This window comes from Diadema antillarum, unplaced genomic scaffold, assembly GCF_040938485.1.
Source record: "Diadema antillarum isolate AM-2024a unplaced genomic scaffold, OU_Dant_1.0 seq00000119_RagTag, whole genome shotgun sequence".
NCBI lineage: Eukaryota > Metazoa > Echinodermata > Echinoidea > Diadematoida > Diadematidae > Diadema > Diadema antillarum.
In genome coordinates, this window is record NW_027271200.1 from 1,574,876 (window position 1) to 1,596,644 (window position 21,769).

A 21,769-nucleotide genomic window follows, 5' to 3' on the forward strand; every position below is an offset into this window, starting at 1 on the left:
TTTTTTCATCAGAACTTCTGGTGACACACATGGTAGGCCTATACTATATCTGTGCACTCTGTATATCATGCCTTCACAAACTCAAACCAAGCCACAGGTTATTACTTCAGTGACAACAGTGTATCTGGTTTGATAGACTTTATGTTTTAATTGCATTATTTCTTTTAACATGGTAACTTCCAGACTATGTGACACACTTTCTGGCAATGGCTGGTTTGGGGCTGAGGAAAAATAAAACCACCCAACAAACCCTGAGGATTTCTGTCATAAGATGAGCATCCCTCCACAGATTGTACTTTGCCATTTGCACAGTTACAAACAATACAGTATAAAGACATTGTCTTTACATTTGTTTTCAGTATCTTCTTTAAGAACACAAAGCATCTTAATATCAAACTCTGAAAGATACCGAAAGGTTTCACTTCACAAAACAGAATGTTTCAAATACATGTATCCAGCATTATGGGCTATTAAGCCTATGTGTTACAGTGAACCAATGTCCCTTTAACACTTACAAGTTAAAAATAATACATGGAATCAAACCTGTTTGCCTGTAGCACAAGTGTTGCATTGGAAAAGGAGAAAATGATTTAACTGTTTAGTGGCACATTCAAATTTGTGAACATCCGAATCGCTTGTCAGGAGATCATAAAAAGCCTACCAAATATTTCCCAAACACATGTAGCATGTAGTAATGCATGCACAGTATACAATATCAACACAGAAAATATGGACACTTGTAATGATGTCCCTGTATACTTACTCTTCTGAAGAAGGGAAAAGCAGCAAAATAAATCATTTTGAAATAAGTCCATACTCAGAAATTTAGAGTAATCTTCAGAGAATCTGGGAGCATACATGGCCATCATTTATGGCACTCAACCATTTGAACAGACAAATCATCCTTCTCTTAACTGTACACATTGTATATGCACCTGGCTCAGATGTGTGTTACAACCTATGGAGACTCTGCAGCCGAGAGGATCCATGTTTGCTGTCGTCAACATGGAGACATTCACAAGGAAAGCAGAGTCTGCCTGCTGGTGGAGGCACAAGGGATATCTACTGGAGAAGCCTTCATCCACAGACAGCATGCTATGCCTCAGTCAGGCATATATAGCAAAACATAATTATTTAGTGAGAGATAAGAGGAATAAAGAGATCAATGTCTAGCCTGGAAGAAGGAAAAATCATGACATACATCCCTTGTCTGAAACAGCGGGAGACTAATTTCTAGTGATACACCATTGGTTGGTCTTCACGGGAAGAATATTTTAAAAAGCTTAATCTAGATACGAAAGACAAAAAATGGAGTAGTGCATCCTTTGAAATACAGCAACTGTAAGATGTGTCTCTTCTATACCTCCCCTCGCCCCCCCCCCCCCCCATCAACTTATCAATGTCTTCGTGTAAAGATAATCCACCATCACAGGAATAAATTCATGAAATACGAGGAATTATAAAATGGCAATCTGCTCTGGACACCTGGTGTGGTTCAAGGAACATTTTGGTCTGCCTAAAATCAAGAGCAAGACAAATCCATATGTGTATCACAGCATAGTCTGACAAATCTGACAATGATCCGTAAAATTCATGACAGCATAATTTGGCATTAGAAGGCAGTCACATCCTCAAATAGGAGATATCATGGCAGATTCGAAATCAAATGTCGCATACGAAAAAAATAAAGAGCTATTTAAACATAAAGTTCATTGACACACCTAGTGTTACTGTTTTTGCAGAGAACTTTGAAGTAATCAAGACATAAAACCTCTGAAGGTATAGACATATTTTCACATTATATTACCACGCAGCTGACAAATGCTCTCCTTGAATACTCCCTGAAAGAGATATATATGTGACCTATCAGATGAATATGCTCTTAAGTTTATCACATGCTCAAGAGTTTGCCAGAAACACCACAAGTCAAGCTTGTTTCACTCATCGAGACATATCGAAAAGCCCGATTGCTACAAACTTTTTAAACTAGTAGTTAAAGAATCCCATGAAAGAACACAAGGAAATAATTATTTGCGTAGCAATTTCATATTTATGAAGTTTACACAGATGAGAGAGAAAAATGCGTTTACATTTTTTTTTTTCCAAATTTTATATGAAACTGCCACTTTGTGAAAAATGTGAAGTCCAATTTGTATACCATCCGTTCACAAAGTTTGCATTTGTGAGTTTGGAACAATTGTGAAACATGCTGGAATACCCTAGAGCTCGACCTAGAACATAACATTCTTTGCATGTCTGGCCGATTCTAGAGTATATATTGACAATTCAAATTTTATTCATATCATTTTCATGAACTTGATAGAGTTTACATTTTGTTGATACATTCAACAATACAATATTGATCAAATATCACATAAAAACATAATAGAAACCTATTTAGCATAATCAGGGAAACAAAAAGGAAAAAAGACATTGCTATATTAGGTTCCATCAATGGTGCCATGATTTTAAGCTGCAAAGAAATGAAAAGCATACTTCCTCCCTTTGAAAATCATACTTTGCAAAGCCTCATCGAACTGAAGCATGATTGTAAACAAGCTGGAAGTGATAGAACTTCGCTCGTGGCTCAGAAAAAGGGAATGCTGTCAATATCAATTCAGAGTCTACAGTTCCAAGGTGACAACTGTTCATCAAAGACCTCTACAATGTTGTTTCACAAGCTAGAGCGTCCCAAGAGAAGCAGAAGGGTGTTAACCAAGCAGATTGTTGCAGTTTTAACACCCTTCTGGCACTCAGCTCATGCTACAAGGTGAAAAAAAAAAGAAGAGAAAAAAAAAATTTAGGAACTCTTCTATCACAACTCTGGATCATTTGCCATCTTCCATCGACAGTAACATGTGCAGCACCTCCCCGCACCTACAGACTGAGGATTACTATTATGGCAAGATGTCTGATGACCAAAGAGGCATAAAATGTGTATCTGCTATTTTAGTCTTTATCTTACTCATTACAGTGAATGAGCCTACAAAAGGTGCATGGCAGAAGAAGACTTCCTGGTAAGTGATCAATCACATAACGATGAGTCCAGTTAAACTCAGTGAAACTCCACTCTTTGCTGCATTACACAGCAATCACTTGTACTGGAAGAAATTAGCTTCCCTGAAAAGTATGCTGGTCACACATTCATGCTTTTTTCATTTTTTTTTTTAACATTTGTTTGTGCATTAGACTGAGCCTCTCCAATGAGCCACAGCCTGCTCAGAGTCAATGTGACTTGAGCACATTTTGCAGCACCTGTATTTTCAAAAATGTGTGGAAACACTGCAAAGCTTGGTACTGCTTTCTTAAATTCCACAGGATATTGAGGGGAGGGAGGGTTTGTGCTGGCAAGGAAACCATTTGATGGCCCATCTTAAAGATGCACCAAGAGTTTATACTCTAAATGAGGTAAATAGAATATATTCCGCTAGTCCACTTGTCATTTCTCATGATTCAAAATCACAATAAATGACTTCAATGATATGAGGGTAAAACTATTAACACACAGTGTACAATCTCTACATAGAGTTCGAGGGCTGGTATTCATGATAAGTTACTAGTAATCCATAACAGACAATACCACATGCAAGTTTGAGGTAATCATTTTTCTATTCAAAATGCGTATCTTGTTTCTGTTGTCTGTACACATATAGACTTTAAGAATCCCCATAAATATTTAAAGGTATACTCAACATGCGTGTACATTCAGCAAAAAGGAACACAATGAAATTACTTGTACATGTACTTGTAGGCAAACTACAAAAGGAAAGAAATATATGCCATCAAAACGGACAATGAAATGCTGTACTAAACCAATGTTTAAATTGTATGATGTTCAAGGTAGACAAGCTGTCATGTAGGATACCCTTTGAAATAAGGGTGAATATTTATGGTAAGCTGACTCTATAAAGGTGATATCATGTAGTATGACAGAAAGAAATACATTGTAAGTGTAAATTCAATTCAAGTACCATATTGCACCTTGACAATGTTATGTAATGGAACACTTTTTGCATATTTCTTTTTTTTTTTCTGAAATACACGAGGAAACAGCTAAGTGAGATTGGGTCATATTCTTTTCATGTCACTCTGTGCTTATTACTGCTTTAAGAACGCACAGGAAACACGCAAAAAAATTTAAACCCATCCCAACCTCATTTCTCCAATTTTTAACCACCTGTCTTAAAATTCGCCATCTTACGAGACTCTTCTCAATTTGGTAAGCGAGCCAAACTCGACCATCTCTTCATCCAAATCTGGGACGAAAAAATGGACCTAAAGTAGTTTTGAAGCGGATTCATTCCTCTGGAAATTTAGGTAAATAAACACATTACGCTGTCTGCTACTACACAGAAGTAAACTGGCAGATCGCACTCTCCATCTGCTATTCCTGGTCTCACATGACGCATGCTGGTTTCCAGGGCCCTCAGATGTCCATTTGAAACTGCTCTTCATTAGATTCTGCAAAGAGGAAGCAGATGTCACGTTTTTCCACTGGAAAATCATACACTAATGCATGGCCCCATTTGGATGCTGATGATTACACATTGTGCAGATAAGTATCTACAGATCATCTTGATGTTCAGCGTTTTCTTCCAATGACACATTGATAGTCAATAATGAATGTCCGTGTACTGTATTTCAATTAAGGAGATTACATGTATTTATGCAAGTCTATTTGTGGAGTGGCATGATGTTAGGAGTCGTCATTCAATAAACACGTCCAATTGTCTGCAGTACAGGTGTGCATAACATCAATGCTGATAAAAATTCTAACAATAACACAAATATCAAGCACTGAAAAGGCAAGGAAGAAAGCTCTCACAAAGAATCCCCCCCCCCCCCCTTTTCAAGAAATAGGAATTCTATCAATAACAGTCAATCGATGAACTGTTACATCAGGAATAGATGATTAAATTACAATTGAATTCAAACTCAAAGATATTAAAGAAAATTCATAACACCATATACTGGTAGACTCACAAACTGGTGCATAATGACTTCCATATACAGTGTACAACATCATAGGAGTATCAAATGTCCTAAAAAGTTTGATTTACTGACTGTAATATCAAAGAGACCATGACAGTCTACAATGTACATACTGTAAATATACTGTACTGGACAAATATCTTACAAATATATTGAGGTAATGGTGTGTCTAGCAGAGAACACATCAAATATGGAACCTACAAAAATTGTAGGGAGATGAGATGCAGGCTTTGAGACAGATGTAGTCATATACTTTGTGCAGGTGTGAAATCCCAGTGGTAAAGTAGGCAGATAACATTTCGGTGCAAGCAAATGTTACATTACGAGGAATAGACATTTGATATACAGTCAACCTTGCCTAAAAGTCGGCATAATCGGGACGGAGCAAAACACGTCGACTTACGCGAAAGTTGACTTACGCGTAAGTCAACATTTTGTCGACTTATAAATGAAAGCCAATTTCCCCTGTACAGAGTAAGATTTGGATGGTGATGCGGATCGCTATCCAAATCTCACTCCTTTTGCCATCGAAATGTGTCTACTTTATCTTAATAATGATCCTATTTTAGTTCATGAATAAATCTCGTACGGATACTAAGGTAAAGACACCGCACAATTGCCCAATCTCTAGAGAGATTTTGAGAGAGCGGGATCGGAAACCTTGGCCCGTTTCTAGAAACTTTACGTTTTCCACTTAATTTGAAACATCACACGCAAATTCCCAAAATTGCATGCAACTTTGCTTTTTCAATTCAGTGCGTTGCGAAAAGATATACGTGTGATTTCGTATGATTCTGTCGACGTGATTACGACTGAGTTGAAATATGTATGATTTTCCTTCCATAAGTCACCATATTTGTTTTGCTTAAATTTCTATTGCCATACTCTGAAAAAGAATTGTTCTCGCGGGATATTCTGATTTTCTTTCCAAACAATGTCTGTATAGCTCTATATACATGTACATACATACATGTATGATACTGTCTAGGTGACATGGCAAAGGGGACGACTATCAAAATAAGAACTCTATTCTACTGTAGTTATGATTTTGCCATTGTTTCTCACCTGGCTTTTCGGAATTGGGTTTGTATGTGCCGTTTGGCTTTTCCTGAGTGGTTCCTTCTGGAGTCGTGACCCCCGGGATAGAAGGCAGATTTCTTGGTGGGGTCATGCTGAGTGGCGAATTCCGCATATTCAGGAGGAAGTTGCGATCGTAAATGATGCGTGTACCTGTAGAATATACAAAGCAAAACAAGATATTGAGTTATAGCAAAGGGGGAAAAAATGCAAACAATGTCAGGTAATCATAACAATGTACAATGAATCACTGTTTGCTCTGCAAGAATACTAGGTTTACAAGATTACATCATATTCCTAAATACCTAGTAAAGGATTCTTGTTCTTTCCACTTAAATGACAACCATCCAAATACATGTGTACATATGTATGTAGTGCACTTGCATAAGATTTACATGAATTTAAATCATTTTCTTTTCACAACAATTCGTTTCCTTTTTTCCCCTTTGCATTACGATTTGACTCTAAAGTTATGTAATATATACGCAATATTTGTTCTCTTTTTTTGCCTACACATAGTACACTGTAGTAATGTAGGACACTACTTTCAAATGCTAACCAAAACAATCAGATGCTCTTTGATGTGATGTGGACCAATCAGACTGGAGAATAAAATGAGCATGAAAATCTGCTATGATCAACAACTGCTTGCCATTAACTTATCATTCAAGCTTTTGGTCAAGAGAAAAAGCCCTTGCAAAAGAATTTCACCTGCATGTACAACATGCAGACAGTTGAATTTGCATACTGTAATTGTGGATAAGTTGCCTGCTGTTAAAATATATTTGAAACTCAGAGTCAAGACAACCTCGTCAAGAACAAAGAACAAGTGATGATCTACATATATTGGTAGTACAAAATGTACAACATGCATATTAAAGGACAAGTTCACCTTCATAAACATAAAGATTGAGAGAATGCAACAATATTAGTAGAACACATCAATGAAAGTTTGAGGAAAATTGGACAATCGATGCAAAAGTTATGAATTTTTAACATTTTTGTGTTGGAACCGCTGGATGAGGAGACTACTACAGCTTGTGAGTCATATGCGTACAACAGTATAAAGAAAATGTAAAAGAAAATTCAACATATTTTCACTTTTTTCGCATAATAAAAGAGCTCTTGACTTGCCTCTTTCGAAAGGCAGGGGGAATAATATTGCCCATATCATTTGTCGGTAACGAGTCAGGGGAATGTGTACTTTATTTCAAAAGATGGAATTTTGTGAAATTCTCTTTATATTTTCCTTATATTGTTGTACGCAAGTTATTCATACACTGCAGTAGTCTTCTCATCCAGCGGTTGCTGCACAAAAATTTTAAAAATTCATAGCTTTTGAACGGATTGTCTGATTTTCCTCAAACTTTCAATGATGTGTTCTACTAATATTGCTACATTCTCTCAATCCTTATGTTTATAAAGGTGAACTTGTCCTTTAAAGAACTAGAAGACTGAGAAGTAAGGTAACATAGTAAGGAGTTCCACATCAGGTCCTTGGTTATGCTTCAGTTATTGCAATTAGACCCAGATATGATGGAAAATTGTTGATACAGGTGGGTTTCCTCTGTCCTCTGTAAAATTACTGAGTAAACAATGATTTCAGAATCCATTTCAAACTGTTATCAACGTTTATGGAAGTATCTACAAATTTCTATAAAAATATTATTTGTACTTTGTATATTGATACAGTGTACTATTACCACTGCTGCCGCATTACAATGGTTGCATGAAATTGAAGAAAAAAAAATGTCCAAAATTTTCATGAGGAAATAGGAAATAGGAATTTAAATACCATGACTACCAATAGACAAAAAAATCTGTCTGTCCGGTGGAGTTTCTATCATTTCTTGACATTTACGGCTCTCCTCTGATCTGTAGACATGATTCCGTGAAGCCAGTTGCAGTCTCCGTGGAACATACAGGATGTATCCCTGACAAGATATACAGACCGATATTTCGGTCAACACCACCAGTTGCTTGTTGACCACCATGGCATGGCATGCCATTGACCGAAAGATAGGTCTGTATCTGGTCGTCGGGATATGTTTCACGGATTCCCTCCTATATGAGGAGAGTGATAACATCAAAAAATATTAAAAGACTCCTCCGGACAGACGGATCTTTCTGTCTAGGCATGCCATTGAGTCATGATTGTAACGTTAGACTGATTGAAGACACAACATTCAATAAGTTTTAAGATCGACTTAGCTTGGGTAGAGTCTATAGAGCCAGAGATAGTATTGACCGAAAGATCGGTCTGTATCTGGTCGTCGGGGAAATGTTCCGCGGAAACTGCATCTGGCTTCACGGATCGGAGGAGAGCGATAACGTCAAAAAAATAAAAGACTCCTCCGGACAGACGGATCTTTCTGTCTAGAGATAGTAGGGGCAAGCATGGTATTACCGGACGCATGGTATTACCGGACACGCACATTTTTGCGTACTAATGACATTCTGTAAGCGCGAGACTTCGTAAAATCGTAGATTAGCCTCATAGAACTTTGTGTGGACTGAAATCGCAAAAAACGCCACATAAAAATGTAAAAACACGAAAAAATTCACATTTTACCTCAAATTTATAGTTGAGGGACCCGCACCTCGAGATAGCTAATATTTATGCATGTTTGAATCACATTTCGCGACTGAAATTCTATGAAATCCCACTCACATACAGGAAAAATGCTGAAGATTCCAATAGAACCAAAAGTTCACTGATCGATATCAGAAATTTGTAGCTATCGTACTCATATCAAACGCGAACGATGCGGAATAGTTGTGCGCTAAGGGGCCCGCAACTCATCACCCGCGCGTGCAGCTCCCATAGACAAAGCATGTAAACTAGAAGTAGAGTCTAACCAGTTGTCGATTTTTCAAAAGGTTTTATTCTGTGAACTGTTCGAAATGTTCAAGAGAGACATTTTACCGTAAAATACGAAATTTTAGCCTCATTTGCCAATTTTTTCTTTGTCATCCGCTCAGTGATAATGTGTACGATGATTTGTGGGAGAAATTGTGATTCTTGTGCAAGGATTAGGTGCGAAAGATGTCGATTATTTCATTGCGAAAATCGTGTCCGGTAATACAATGCGATTTTGCACCGCGCAAAAAGACAACTTTTGTAGAGGGTTATGTTTGAAGCATATTTTCTAAAAACTGGAGTGAACAATTGACATCAGTTGGATGAATTCGTAATTTCCAGGAGCCTGCGAATAAGTGATGTTATTTTTAGCCCAAATTTCATCCTCTGAGTACGGAATTCAAAGCCACGAAAGAAAGCGTCCGGTAATTGGATGTGCCACCCTACTACCCTTGCAAAACACTCCCTGCGCTATTCAATGTAAATTTACTGTCGCACACTTGGTTTTAAAAGGGATGTTAGTTACAATTTGTAGGAGGCTGAGCTCTGGTCTGGAGTAATTACAATTGTATCCCGCCCGGATTTAAGACATGCTATATTGGAGGTATGTTCAGGGGTATACAGCACTACAGCAGGAGGTCGAGGGGCTCATACATTCACTGTCTGCTGTTGTGGAGGAGCATAGCAGCTAGCAGTAAATTTACACACTACACACACAACCATCCACAAACCTCCAGGGGTAGTTGAAAACATCGTTCCGCCTGGTGTCGTGCTGTAATCATTCGGGAGCTGTGACGGGTCGTTCACAGTAATCCTCTTCGCCTTTGCCGGAATATCACGGCTATCGCTGAGTTGGCGGCTTGCTGCTGGAGCTGACATGTTACTTGAATGTTACAAGACGATGGGAAGCCTACAGATAACGATGAAGGCAAAGCCTTTGAGGTCCGTTAAAAGGTAAATATTGCGAAAATGTTGTTACGGGGATCCCCTCCTCACAGGTTACAAGCAAGGAGAGCTCGTTATTGTCAATTTGCAAAGAATTTGAATATATAAAGATTATTGAAAGAAAAGATTATAAGAGGATATCTAATATAAATTTTAATCGAAAAAAGCCTATAATATTATAATTTCTTCTCAAAACATTATTTTTAAAGCCATAATAGACACAATTTATTGAATTATTTACATTTTACCAACAAATTTATTCCCAATGAATATGGGGCTTAAGTTGGCAACTTTAAATGGCAACTTGCCCGTGTGAAGTCAAGCTGCAATTGATTTCAAAAAGGTCGTTTACTGTTTGTTTTATTGCGATGAAATATCACTTCATAGTTCAATAACTTGATAAGTGTGTAATTGATGAGATCTGCATGTCGACGGACACTTCCACAGCGTGAAAGTCCTCGCTAGTACGTGCCAAATAATACAAACGCACGCGACATGTCGATGCAAGACATACTTTCGCATGATGTAAACAAAACCACGTGATGACTGCAACTACATGATAGCTAGCTCACCCTTGACCTCTGAGCTGGCCAGCTACCTCCTGTCCGTGTGCGTGCGAACGTAACATACGGAGCTGCCGAGACGGCGTTGATCCTGTCAGCTGGGAGAACATCATTTCTTCGCCTCAGCTCCTCCCCGATCCTTCGGCGGATGGGTTTGCGCTTGATCGGTAATCGCCGCGCCGCAGCAAGCTGTCTGCCTGATCTGCTGATGGGCGGAGAGTGAAATCAGTGTAAAATGTTCGGTTCTCTACACTCTTTCTTCGGGAATTTGTGGTCGGGATGAATTGATTCAACGAAATATTGCTTGTTCTCGCAATTTTGTGAACAGTTTCCACCAGAGGCTCCCACTAAGTTGCACCATACCAGTCCGATCCGCGTCCGTTTATACTCACCGGTTGACGCTAGTCGAGTCGCAGCTTATTACCAAACGCTTGAATGATACTCGTTAGAGACTCTGACGTTAGAGTTTTTATACAGTTACTAGGTCTAACTTGGAAATTCTACACTAGATTCTACTAGACTTTAAAGAATCTAGTACACCCATCAAAAGCTCTGACCCGGCCATCAGACGGCTATCTAATCGGATCCATTGCATTGGCATTGTGCAGCTAGTCTCTAGAACAGGAAATAATCTGTTACCTAGGACACAGTTGTGTATTGAGTAAGCTCGGAATTGGAACTGCAGTTGTGATTCTGGATGTAATCTACTGTAGATAACAATACAACATTTGGGTAGCTGTGGCAGACCATGCGTGACAGCCTTTCACCTCTGATTCAGGAACTAGATCAGAACCCCCACTGAACAGCTAGTGGCAAAAAGATCTAGGCTGTAAAAATGTTTGATAAACTACTAGACATCTAGTACATGATACAGCCAATCAATGGTCGAGGCAGCCAAAAGAAAAAAACAACAACTGCTGTCCCAAAAGGAACTCTTTCCATCTTTTCTTTTAGTAGCATTAAATGAGTGGAACACGAGTGAGAGAAGTCCAGACCAAAAGAGACTGAAATACATCTCCACATCTTCCATCAACGTCGTGTTGCTGTTTGGACCATGGCAGCTGAAGCGGTCACAAGAGTTGTTCTGAGATGTGAAAAAGCTCAGGAGGATAAACATTTGGGTAAAAGAATGTCTTAGATAAGTTTAATTCATGACATTGGGAGTCCCTATATTCAATTCAAGCCCACTGTTATGTTTTGTTTTGTGCTTTTGCTTTTTTCTTAGTATGACTATTCACAACATAAAACATCAGGTCAGAAGATATCGTTTGTTGCCATAATTTCAAATTTACTGGAGCAAAATAATGGCAGGGACTTTATTTTCTGTATTAGTGTAGTCATGATTTATAATTATACATCAAGTATTAACTTTTCTTTATCTAAAAATCATGTACCGTACCCAATCTATTTTACTATATACCTCTACTGTACTGTACATAGTACATTGTATGTACCGGTATGTTCCAATGGAAGTCGGCTAAACGCCAAGTTTATTCTTGCAGCAGGATGTACAAAGTTTAGTGGGTACATCGTGGATGTCAAATTTGCAAAGTGCAAGTGTGCTGCCAATAAAAAGGAAAAACTACCAAAAATTAATACAAAATACACGTGCAATAGCAAGCAGATCTGAAAAAGTTATATGACCACATGAACAAAAGGAAAGATAGCAAGCTAGGGTATTACATGTATATCCTTGAGAGGGTTTCATTGCAGCAAGATTGTTGGGAGTGGTTACAATTTATTCTGTTTCAAAAAGCTTTTCATGAGGTACAATACATTCCACTCAATAGATATACAGACAAAATCTATTCAAAAGGTGCAAATCAACTTTAATCTACAGTTGAGTAATGGAAAATTAAAAGTTAACAACAACAAAAAATTATCTTGTTAAGTCAGGAACTCCATTACAGGGTACAATAAGTGACCTGGCTGTATTGGTTTACCAAGTGTTGCTTAAAAGAGAAATAAAAAATGTCATAAGGATGAATCAAAATAGAGATATCATATGTATTATAGGCACCTGCATAATCACGTTGATTGAGCATGCAACAACTGAAAGTGCAGATAAGGAGCATTTTGTGTGTGTGTGTGTGTGTTTCTTCACAAGGATAGAATAGCATACAAATATGAAGAGTTTGTTCTCAAAAACCGATAAGTCCATTTTTTAAGATTTTGAAGTACAGTCTCTGTCAGAAAGTACAAAATGATACCTTTTAAATGATATATAGGTCACTACATATAAAGCTACATTTTTTAAGTTATGGTCAAAAGAAGCAAAAATTTTCTTATTATTCTCTTTATTTTTCTTGACCTTTAATCGCAAATATCTCCATTTGGCAAATATGGACTTATCGGTTTTTGCGAACAAACCCTTCATATATTCACATTGGATGGTATTCAGTGTTAGTACAGTGCACTCCCATATTATGAACATGGCCGTAACAAAATCTTATACAACCAAGGTCACGTTCCCAAATTAGATCTGTATCTATACTTAAATTGTTTGGCTATAATGACATTTTCAGAGATGCCAAGTTCAAAAAACTTTTATGCGTGAGATTTTATGACTCGGCGTCTCGCGCACGCGAACGAGGAGGGTGTCCCCCTCCCATGATAAGGAGCTTTTTTTAATTATTAGCTCTTAATGATGCGATCGGGTGCATACTTAAGTGACTATTTTTTACTAATTTTGAAAGGCAAAAGGGAAATGTACCTTCAATTGCAACTATCACTATCACGCTATGCTCCTTATTTTTGGCCCAAATTGCAGACTTCACCAGATGCATGAGAAAAATGGGTGCCATGCGTGAGATCGTGAGACAGACCCTAAATGCTTGAGTCTCGCGCAGAATGCGTGAGACTTGGTAGCTCTGCATTTTGTTTTACATGTACATACAACAAATGATCAAAGATGCTGCTCACCGAGGGCTTTGTTATGAGTGAGCTGGCTGTAGCAGACAAGTTTTTGGCACACATGTACATCATATGTACTTCAAAGAGTGTTATGAATGTGAGTAATTTTTTTTTTTCACCCCCATCCCAGATCTGTCCAGCTGTCTTCTGGAAGCTGTACCCCAAGCTGTCTATCATCTCATGAGACACACAGAACTGGTCAGCTGTGACTTGTCGGACAATGCCCTCACCGTTATGTCCAAGAAGCTGCCCATAAACTTTCCACAAGTCACCGGTAAGACAATTGTTTTTATGCCTCCGCCACGAAGTGGTGCCGGAGGCATTATGTTTTCGGGTTATCTGTCCGTCTGTACGTACATTCGTACGTCCGTCCGCATTCGTTTACGCGATAACTTGAGTAATATTGACTGGAATTTTACCAAACTTGGTCCAAGTATGAAGTATGATAGGGCAATCACGCGATTAGATTTTGGGTGAAATTGACTAAAGGTCAAAGGTCAAGGTCAAATCATGAAATTGTATTTGTTTACACGATAAGTCAAGACTGGATCGAGCAAATTTCTCCAAACTTTGTCCGAGGATGATGTATGATGGGACAATTACTTCATTAGTTTTTGAGTGAAATCGGACAGAGGTGAAAGGTCAAAGATCAAGGTCAAATCCTAAAATTTATCTGTTTACGTGATAACTCAAAACTGGATTAAGCAACTTTCACCAAACTTGGTCCAAGGATGACACATGATGGGGCCATTAGTTGAGTAGTTTTTTAGAGAAATCGCAAGAGGTCAAAGGTCAAGGTCAAATGGTAAAAATGTTGCTATTTCCCCCATATCTATGCAATGCCTGAAGTTATTTTCCTTAAACTTATTGTAGACATGTACTACTGCGGAAAGATTCTCCAGAAAGAGTTTATGTCATAAAGTCAAAGGTCAAAAGGTCAAAGGTCAGGTGAAAATGTTACAATTTCACCTTTCTCGCAAATGGTTCACGATGTATCTTCATGGAACTTGATACATACCCATGTACTGACTGGCAGGAATTATCTAGGGAATTTAGGGGTTATGGTTCAATGGTCAGGGGGTCAAAGGTCAAGGTCAACTCCTCAAAATTTCACTATTTCTCTCATATACTAGTATATGCAATGCCTGCAGTATCATTTTTAAAACTTAATATTATACATGTATTACCTAATGGAGATTCTCTGGGAAATTTCCTGCCAGAAGGTCAAAGGTCAAAGGTTAAGGGTCAAAGGCTAGGCAAAAATGCAAAAGAAAAAAATTATATTTTATACTGTAATTACACTTTTTCTTCATACCTTGAAAATTACTCAATGCATAAACTTATAAAAGGGTCGGTCAAAAGTCAAGTAAAAATCCTCAATTTCCCAAATACATGTACCTGCACTCTTAGACAATTATAGCAAACCTAGTTCAATGAAAGTGAACATTCAAGACATTTCTGACAAACCTGTCATTTCAATATTTTGCCAGCTATGTGAAACTGTCATCACACATTGTGAAGACATTGTACTACTTGTATACACCTATTGGGAGAATCATGCATTATGGCGGAGGCACACCAGTCGCCATAGCGACATTTTTCTAGTTTGTTGTTGTACTAGTTGTTGTTGTTTTTTGATGAAGCATTTCACAAAGTGTTGTGTATATCTTTCTATCACAATGTAGCAAGCAAATTCCCTCACAGATATATTACTTCAAAGCAACCGGTAGGCCTACTGTTAGTATATTATGTTTCAATTGCATGTACATGGTGGCCAATTAATGTAGGTGACATGCTGTAGCAGTAGGCCTACTGTATAGGCAGTCTATTTACAGTACCAGGTACAAGTCATTTCGCTTGCTCCAACTTTGTTTGAGCTGTTTTTCAGAGTGGCTGTGATAGCCGGGGTTATCTGCATATATCTCTGAAAGGACTTTTCAACAGGAGGAGGTTTCTGATGTGAGAACATTAGGTGGAAATGTCTGATTCAACATCATTCATGTTACTGCTGTAGTGCTGGTATTCTTCTTTTCTTTCTTTTTGCATTGTAGACAAAATGAAATTAGTTTAATATTTTTTGTTTAAGCATCTTATTGTTTTGTTTTCTTTCACTTGATTGTAGTTCGACTTCCTCAAACTCAATTTAAAAGGTATATATAATATGAAATTCAATATCATTTCCAAGGATATCAAATGATAAAGTTTAAATGAGGTGAACAACCTATATTATAACATGGGCTTTAGAATCTCTGCAATCTGATTGGTCAATTGTCATGCATTGATTTTTACTGATCCACACTGAGCCATGCGTCCAGTAAAATCTGAACGCATGGCTCAAGTCTTGTATAGTGTTGTAGGGCAAGTCCAAGATAATGCGCGCGTTACGTATGGGACATTCAGAGACTTTTATGACCTGAAAAATAGTGTTAATGGCCTTTGATCATATTGAACTTTATCATGGTGATTGATATCTAGGAGAAGTATAATCATGTAAAAAATGGAGAAAAATGACCTTGACAATTATATTCTAGAAGAGAAAATATGTGCCGTTACGTATGGGACCAGAAAAATTTTGTTTTTTTGAACACTTTTTTTAACCTCAAAACTCTCTGAAAGTATTTCATTCTACAACTTGTAACTCACTGTGATGAAAGTCACAACACTCAAGATTATCAGAGGTAAGTTTCAAGTCATGAGGCAAAAAGCTCTAATTACAGGTTCTAACTAAAGACGGACATGACGTGTTACGTATGGGACAGTTACGTATGGGACACTTTGTCCCCCATTTGTTTAGTGTGTGGAGAACCATGTTAATTGGTATTGTGCATAATTATTGAAGTAAAATCAGTTGAAACTACTCAATACTGATCCAGATTGTCAAGGGAACAATATTCCCCAGATATTTACCACCATAATCGTATTTAATCATATTTTATAATTTTTATGACCAACCTGAGTATGCATGCCCTTTGTCCCCCATTCGTTTAGTGTGTGGAGAACCATATTTATGGGTATTTCGCATAATTTTTGAAGTAGAATTTGTTGAAATTACTCAAATAATGATCCAGATTGTCAAGGGAATCAATATTATCCAAATATTTACCATCATAATCATATTTAACCATATTCTATATTTTTATGACCAACCTGAGTATGCATGCCCTGTATTTTTTATCAGGATAGTTACTAGTAAAAATTGAATAGTTAAGTGTTTACTTCCATTGATGAAGGGCAGTTTGCCATTCAGTTTCAATAAAAAACAAGAAATATTAATTTTGATAAATGCAATACCTGCTGCGTGGAACCCTAGTGATGGAGTAGATAAACAATATGATGTCTGTCTAGCAATTAGGTTGTTTATATGAGTCCCTCCTCATTATGTATACCCATGATTTTTGTCGTGGCTACTACTAAAAACTGAATAACTGAGATATCCAGAAAAATGGTGTCCTAATAAAATAATTTTTCATGAGGACCACTTCATTTTACTTTGTATTTGTTTGTTTTTTTGATATCTCATCCATTGCAAATTGGATCTTCATCAAATAAACTTTGAATTTCTCTAGTCTTAGAAATGTATGCTCTTTGATAATTCATATAAGGGACTCCCAATCATCTTGTAAAACATTGAAACTGAATCCCTTTTTCTACAAAAACTGTACTATCCCTTTAATGCTGATCTTCATTGTGTATTGTGGCATCTCCCCCTCCCCCTTTCTGAAAATTGTTTAGTCAAGTACTAGTATTGTTTCAATTCAAAAGTAGCTGCAAAGTTGGGATGCTTTCTGCAGGATGATTGACGATTTGTGTACTGAGAGACCTTCCCAGCTAGCTACATGCATTCACATGCAATATGTATGAGGATGTCCCATACATAACACATTTTTCCCATACGTAACATTATTTAATTGCTTGATAAAAAATACATCTTTTACAATTTTTTTTTTCTTTCTGTGGTATTTAACTTCTTTAAACAATAAATTAGAACTTCCCAGAAGGGCATTCAAATAACTTTAGAAATTTCAGAAAAAACCTAAAAAAATGACCTCAATTTGTTACGTATGGGACATCTCATGATAGGACACGAGCTAATTTGCATAATTATTTGCATAATCCCTAAATTTTCATCCCAAGTTAAACTATTTGATGAACTTCTTATGTCCACATATTAATCAAATATAATTTGCTTTCCTTTGAATAAATATGAATTTTTATAAATGTCCCATACGTAACGCTGTATTTCACATTTATGCAAATGAAGCCCTCAAAATTTGCATAAATTTGCATAATATCATATTTTCCTCCCTGGAAATCAAAACTTCAACTCATAAGCTTCAAAATGATACCAAACATGTCAATATTCAGCAAAGATGAAATTTTGCCTTCTGAGGGGACCTTATCTTGGACTTGCCCTGTAGATGTACCGAACCATGATGGGGAAAATGGTTGTACAGTGTATTTCATGAATTTACGGGCCCATTTTATAACACAAATGATGCACAGGCCTATTTTGTAGATCAGTGAGAATTGGATGCTCTCGTTTAACTTTAGAACACTCTAAACCCACTCACTGAGCTCGTGGGTCTAAACAGTTCCAAAGTTAAACTCGCGCATCCAATTCTCATTGATCCACTCTCTCCTGTGCATCATTTGTATACATCGGTATGTACTGTACCACGGTACTGTATTATCATGTAGATCCACAGTTGTAATGAATTTAAAAGTTCTGAGGAGTTTAAAAGAAAAGGGGAGCAGTAAGCAGAGCCACACCTGTCAGTTGAAGTATGTGTGTCTATGTGTCTGTGTAGGCCTATGGTGTGATATGGCCTATAAGTCAGGGGGGGGGGGGAGGGTTGACAGGAAATCAGTGGAAATAAGGAAGATAGAGTAAGAATGAATTATTTTACACAGTATGTCTAAAGGATGACAGTCATTGACAGTCATTGTTTAGTTTGCAAAGAGAAGAATTGATAAGCTTTCATTCAATTGAATAATATTTCTGATGTGTGGTATGCTTTGTTTTAATGATTTCAATTCTATTCTGTTATGGTACACATTCAAGATGAATGTTATATCATTATTGAAATCAAGGAAAGATTGAAAAAAAAGTATTAACCCAGTGCTGACAAGAATCTGTTGTGACATCTATTCATCCTACAAGTGGAGAATTACATGCGTACAATATTTCAAGAAGTAATGGGTCAAAAGTAATTAATGAAATCTACTCTTTGTTTTTTCCCTTTCTCATCCCAGTCATGAATGTATCACACAACAAGATAGAGAAGATCCCTGAAGAGATCAACTTGATGACAGTACTGGAAAGCTTCACTGCGTCTCACAACAAGCTGACGGCCCTGCCTGAGAGTTTCTATCAGTTGTCCACCCTGACGAAGCTCGATTTAAGTCACAATGACATAACAGGTGAGAATAGTGATCGTGAGACATCAACTAGAAAGAATGGATGGCATTGATTCTACTTAAAAAAAAAAAAAGGAAGGGGATTTTTTGCTACTTTGCTGGAGAGATGTAAAACAAATATGTCATGCACTTTTTCAAGCAACAAGCAAAATCATGGATTCCTTGGTGACAGAATGGTGCTATCCCTGACAACTCGTAATTCCTAATTTCAACTAGAACCTCACAGTGCATGGTATATTTCTGTACTATAATTATGATGTGCTCTTCATTCCCACCCCCCCCCCCACCCCCATGCTCAGACATGGATGCAGCAAAACTCTGCAAGATGCCAGCGATCCGGGAAATTAACCTGGAGCACAACCCCATCCCTGGAGATGTCTACTCAGAGCTTCAGGAGCTCTCCCGCGACCTGGGCGTGGAGGTCCTGATGTCGGAGCCAGACGTGTCGCAGTTTGAAGACGTAGACTAGAAGACGGAAAGCACAGGCTTGTCTGATGTTCATAGGTTTGCATGATGTATCCTCCGTATAAACTGTTATTGGGCTGAGTGTTACGCTGAATTACAGAGTCTACATGCAGCTAGACAATCGATATTTGGCTCAATGCCTTGTTGTAACAATATTAAGAATTCAAAGAGTAGTTTTGGTCTCATGTAGGCACTTCTTTCTGGTCTGCACTAGCTCTTTTTTTCTGGATAATATGCAAATTATGTGAAAGTTTCAGTAATTTGCCCAATGTGTGCTTTGAATGCCCATTGATTCAGAAGATCCCATAGAATTGTACACACAATCTAAAGTCCTTGGCACATAAAGGATTTAAGGGGACTGCAAGGCCGAGGAAAACTTTTCTTTATCTGTGTTTGATTGAAAAACACATGTGCAGGAAATATCTGTAGCATAGGTGTATGTTTTGAATTACTGCGAGTGATGTATCCTTATGGAGCGTCAACCCAACTCCAGATTGCACAAATCTTGCTCTTTTGTGGAGTTTGCGCAAATGCTGCTCTTTTGTGTAGTTGATGAGAACATTGGAGATAAAAATATTTGTGAGACATGTATGTGAGTGGTAGTGGTGTATCTGTCATGTAGCCTCCTCCCCCCACCCCTTTGAAAAAAAAAAAAATAAATAAATTTTCCCAGTTGATTATGCATGTAGCTGAGACCATATTGGACTGTTCTAATAATTGCACCATTCTATTACATTGTAAATGTCTGGATTTGATTACCTATACAATTTTTTTTTGTCTTGTTTTATTACCCCTCCCCCCATTATCATTCTTGTTTATAAACTCTAATTTCTCCAGCAATTTTAAGGAATATCTGTATAAGATGAAACAGGTTAGGCATCATAATTAAGAAATACATGTGATACTTTTCACTCAGATGTCCATAACTTGGTTTGATCAAGATATACCAAGTGACTCCACCGGTGTGCTGAGTGAATTCTTATATAATAGAAGTCCACTATGATATACAAATATGACAATGAATGTCATACATTACTGGATGCGAACTGAGCATATACTGATACAAAATGTAAGTGTAGTCCTATGCCTTAACAGGATAGTAACATATTGCTCAAGTTCACACAACTCACCTATATATCTCATTTTATAACAAGAAGGAATGCAATAACATCTAGGTAAACATGGAAAATGCAATATGGAAATGGAATTTTAGAGACAGCATTGCAATGAATCATATTGGGTATTTATGAGCACAGTTTGATTTACTTTGTCACAGATGTTAACCAAGTAAGAAAATTGAAGACTAGTCCCAAGGGAGGATGTCTGTGGTAAATGAGCACCGTAGCAAAATCAGCTCGTCCTCAACGGGTAAAGATGTGTGTGAACATACTAGCTGCACCTTGCATTAGTTGGATGTGATGTAAGCATATTCTATTATTTTTTTTTTTCATTTGCAATATTAAGAATGGTAGTTGTGATGATAATGATAAGATTCATAGGGGAGTCAGATAAAGCACAAATCATGCCAGTCGCGAGGAAACTCCTTGCACACACAAAGCTATGCAAGTGGATGGGTTTCCATAGATTCTACAACTCGATGGAGGAAGGTGAAAAATCTTGTGTTTCAATGTGGAAGAAGTTCCACAGCCACAGGGTGGGGCTACACCAGCAGAGCAGCGCCTACTGTGTAGGCAATAGGAGCAGGATGCCTTAAAGTTAATTGCATGTAATGAACGGAGAGAGATTGTGTCTTTATAACTTGGGACATCTTTTAATTGCTTGCTTGAAGGTAAGAAGGTGCAGTGCACTGGAGGGGTCAGGAGATGAGGGTCACTCTCTCTGGACGTCCGTTGTGTCGACGAAGAATCATCACCATCAGAAGTTGTGAATCTAATGCTGGTGGGTGAAATGGTGGCTGTAGAGACCTACATGTATTCTTGAGTGCCAGTGTCTACCACACACACACACATTTATTGTCATTTTTGGCCCGAGCTGGGGGTGCTTGTTGCTGCGGTTGGCGCAAGTAACACAAAGCATGTTTGTTCTCAGCAGCAACATTTCTGCGTTCCTTCAGGTACACCACACCTGATCTTACTGCATGATGCCAGTCAGTCTTCACAAGTGGCAGGATCAATGTAACATTTCTCTAATGATACCATGTCCTTACGCTGTTTTTGTTGTCCTCCCACAGATCTTTTCCCAAGGTCTAGCTCGGATGTAGAAAATCTGTTTTGGTGATTTGTCATTGGTCATCTCTCCCACGTCCCCAACAGTTCCATCTTCTTGTACTTTAGTGGGATATTTTCAGTCTGGTTGTATCAATCGCTATATTTGGATGTAAGACAAAGGATTTATTTCTACTTTTTCTTTTTTTTATAAGGACAGTGCATATTGGTCAGACATGAAAATTGAAGACAGTTTAGACATGCAAGAACCCGGATTTCACAAGCTTTGGGGCTTGATCATTCCCACTGGGAGGCCCTCTACTGGGATACTGAAAACCACAAGACAAAAGGCCAAGAGGCTAATAGGTATG

General features: G+C 37.8%; 2 protein-coding genes across 2 annotated transcripts; one reads left to right on the forward strand and one right to left on the reverse strand.

Annotated features, from left to right (window-relative positions):
- Positions 1 to 2,495: 2,495 nt before the first annotated feature.
- On the reverse strand, positions 2,496 to 9,922 carry LOC139727095 (eukaryotic translation initiation factor 4E-binding protein 1-like). Its single transcript, XM_071638075.1, has 3 exons — positions 9,661 to 9,922; positions 6,058 to 6,222; positions 2,496 to 4,461 (listed from the first exon to the last, which is right to left on the reverse strand). Exons 1-3 carry the CDS (start codon positions 9,806 to 9,808, stop codon positions 4,427 to 4,429), a joined length of 348 nt encoding a protein of 115 aa, XP_071494176.1. The 5' UTR covers positions 9,809 to 9,922; the 3' UTR covers positions 2,496 to 4,426.
- A 1,569-nt stretch (positions 9,923 to 11,491) lies between these two features.
- Positions 11,492 to 19,322, forward strand: LOC139727096 (leucine-rich repeat-containing protein 20-like). The gene is made up of 4 exons (XM_071638076.1): positions 11,492 to 11,558; positions 13,481 to 13,624; positions 18,604 to 18,771; positions 19,068 to 19,322. The coding sequence occupies exons 1-4, from the start codon at positions 11,492 to 11,494 to the stop codon at positions 19,235 to 19,237; spliced, it is 549 nt and encodes a 182-aa protein (XP_071494177.1). The 3' UTR covers positions 19,238 to 19,322.
- Positions 19,323 to 21,769: the final 2,447 nt, after the last annotated feature.

Bases quoted from the DNA above. Each gene is read 5' to 3' on its own strand.
- LOC139727096 (XM_071638076.1), top strand. From the start codon at position 11,492: ATGGCAGCTGAAGCGGTCACAAGAGTTGTTCTGAGATGTGAAAAAGCT. The intron at 11,559-13,480 runs GTAAAAGAATGT...CCCCCATCCCAG, and splicing joins TCAGGAGGATAAACATTTGG to ATCTGTCCAGCTGTCTTCTG. The intron at 13,625-18,603 runs GTAAGACAATTG...TTCTCATCCCAG, and splicing joins AAACTTTCCACAAGTCACCG to TCATGAATGTATCACACAAC.
- LOC139727095 (XM_071638075.1), bottom strand. From the start codon at position 9,808: ATGTCAGCTCCAGCAGCAAGCCGCCAACTCAGCGATAGCCGTGATATT. The intron at 6,223-9,660 runs GTTTGTGGATGG...TATATTCTACAG, and splicing joins GTTTTCAACTACCCCTGGAG to GTACACGCATCATTTACGAT. The intron at 4,462-6,057 runs GTGAGAAACAAT...TCCTCTTTGCAG, and splicing joins ACCCAATTCCGAAAAGCCAG to AATCTAATGAAGAGCAGTTT.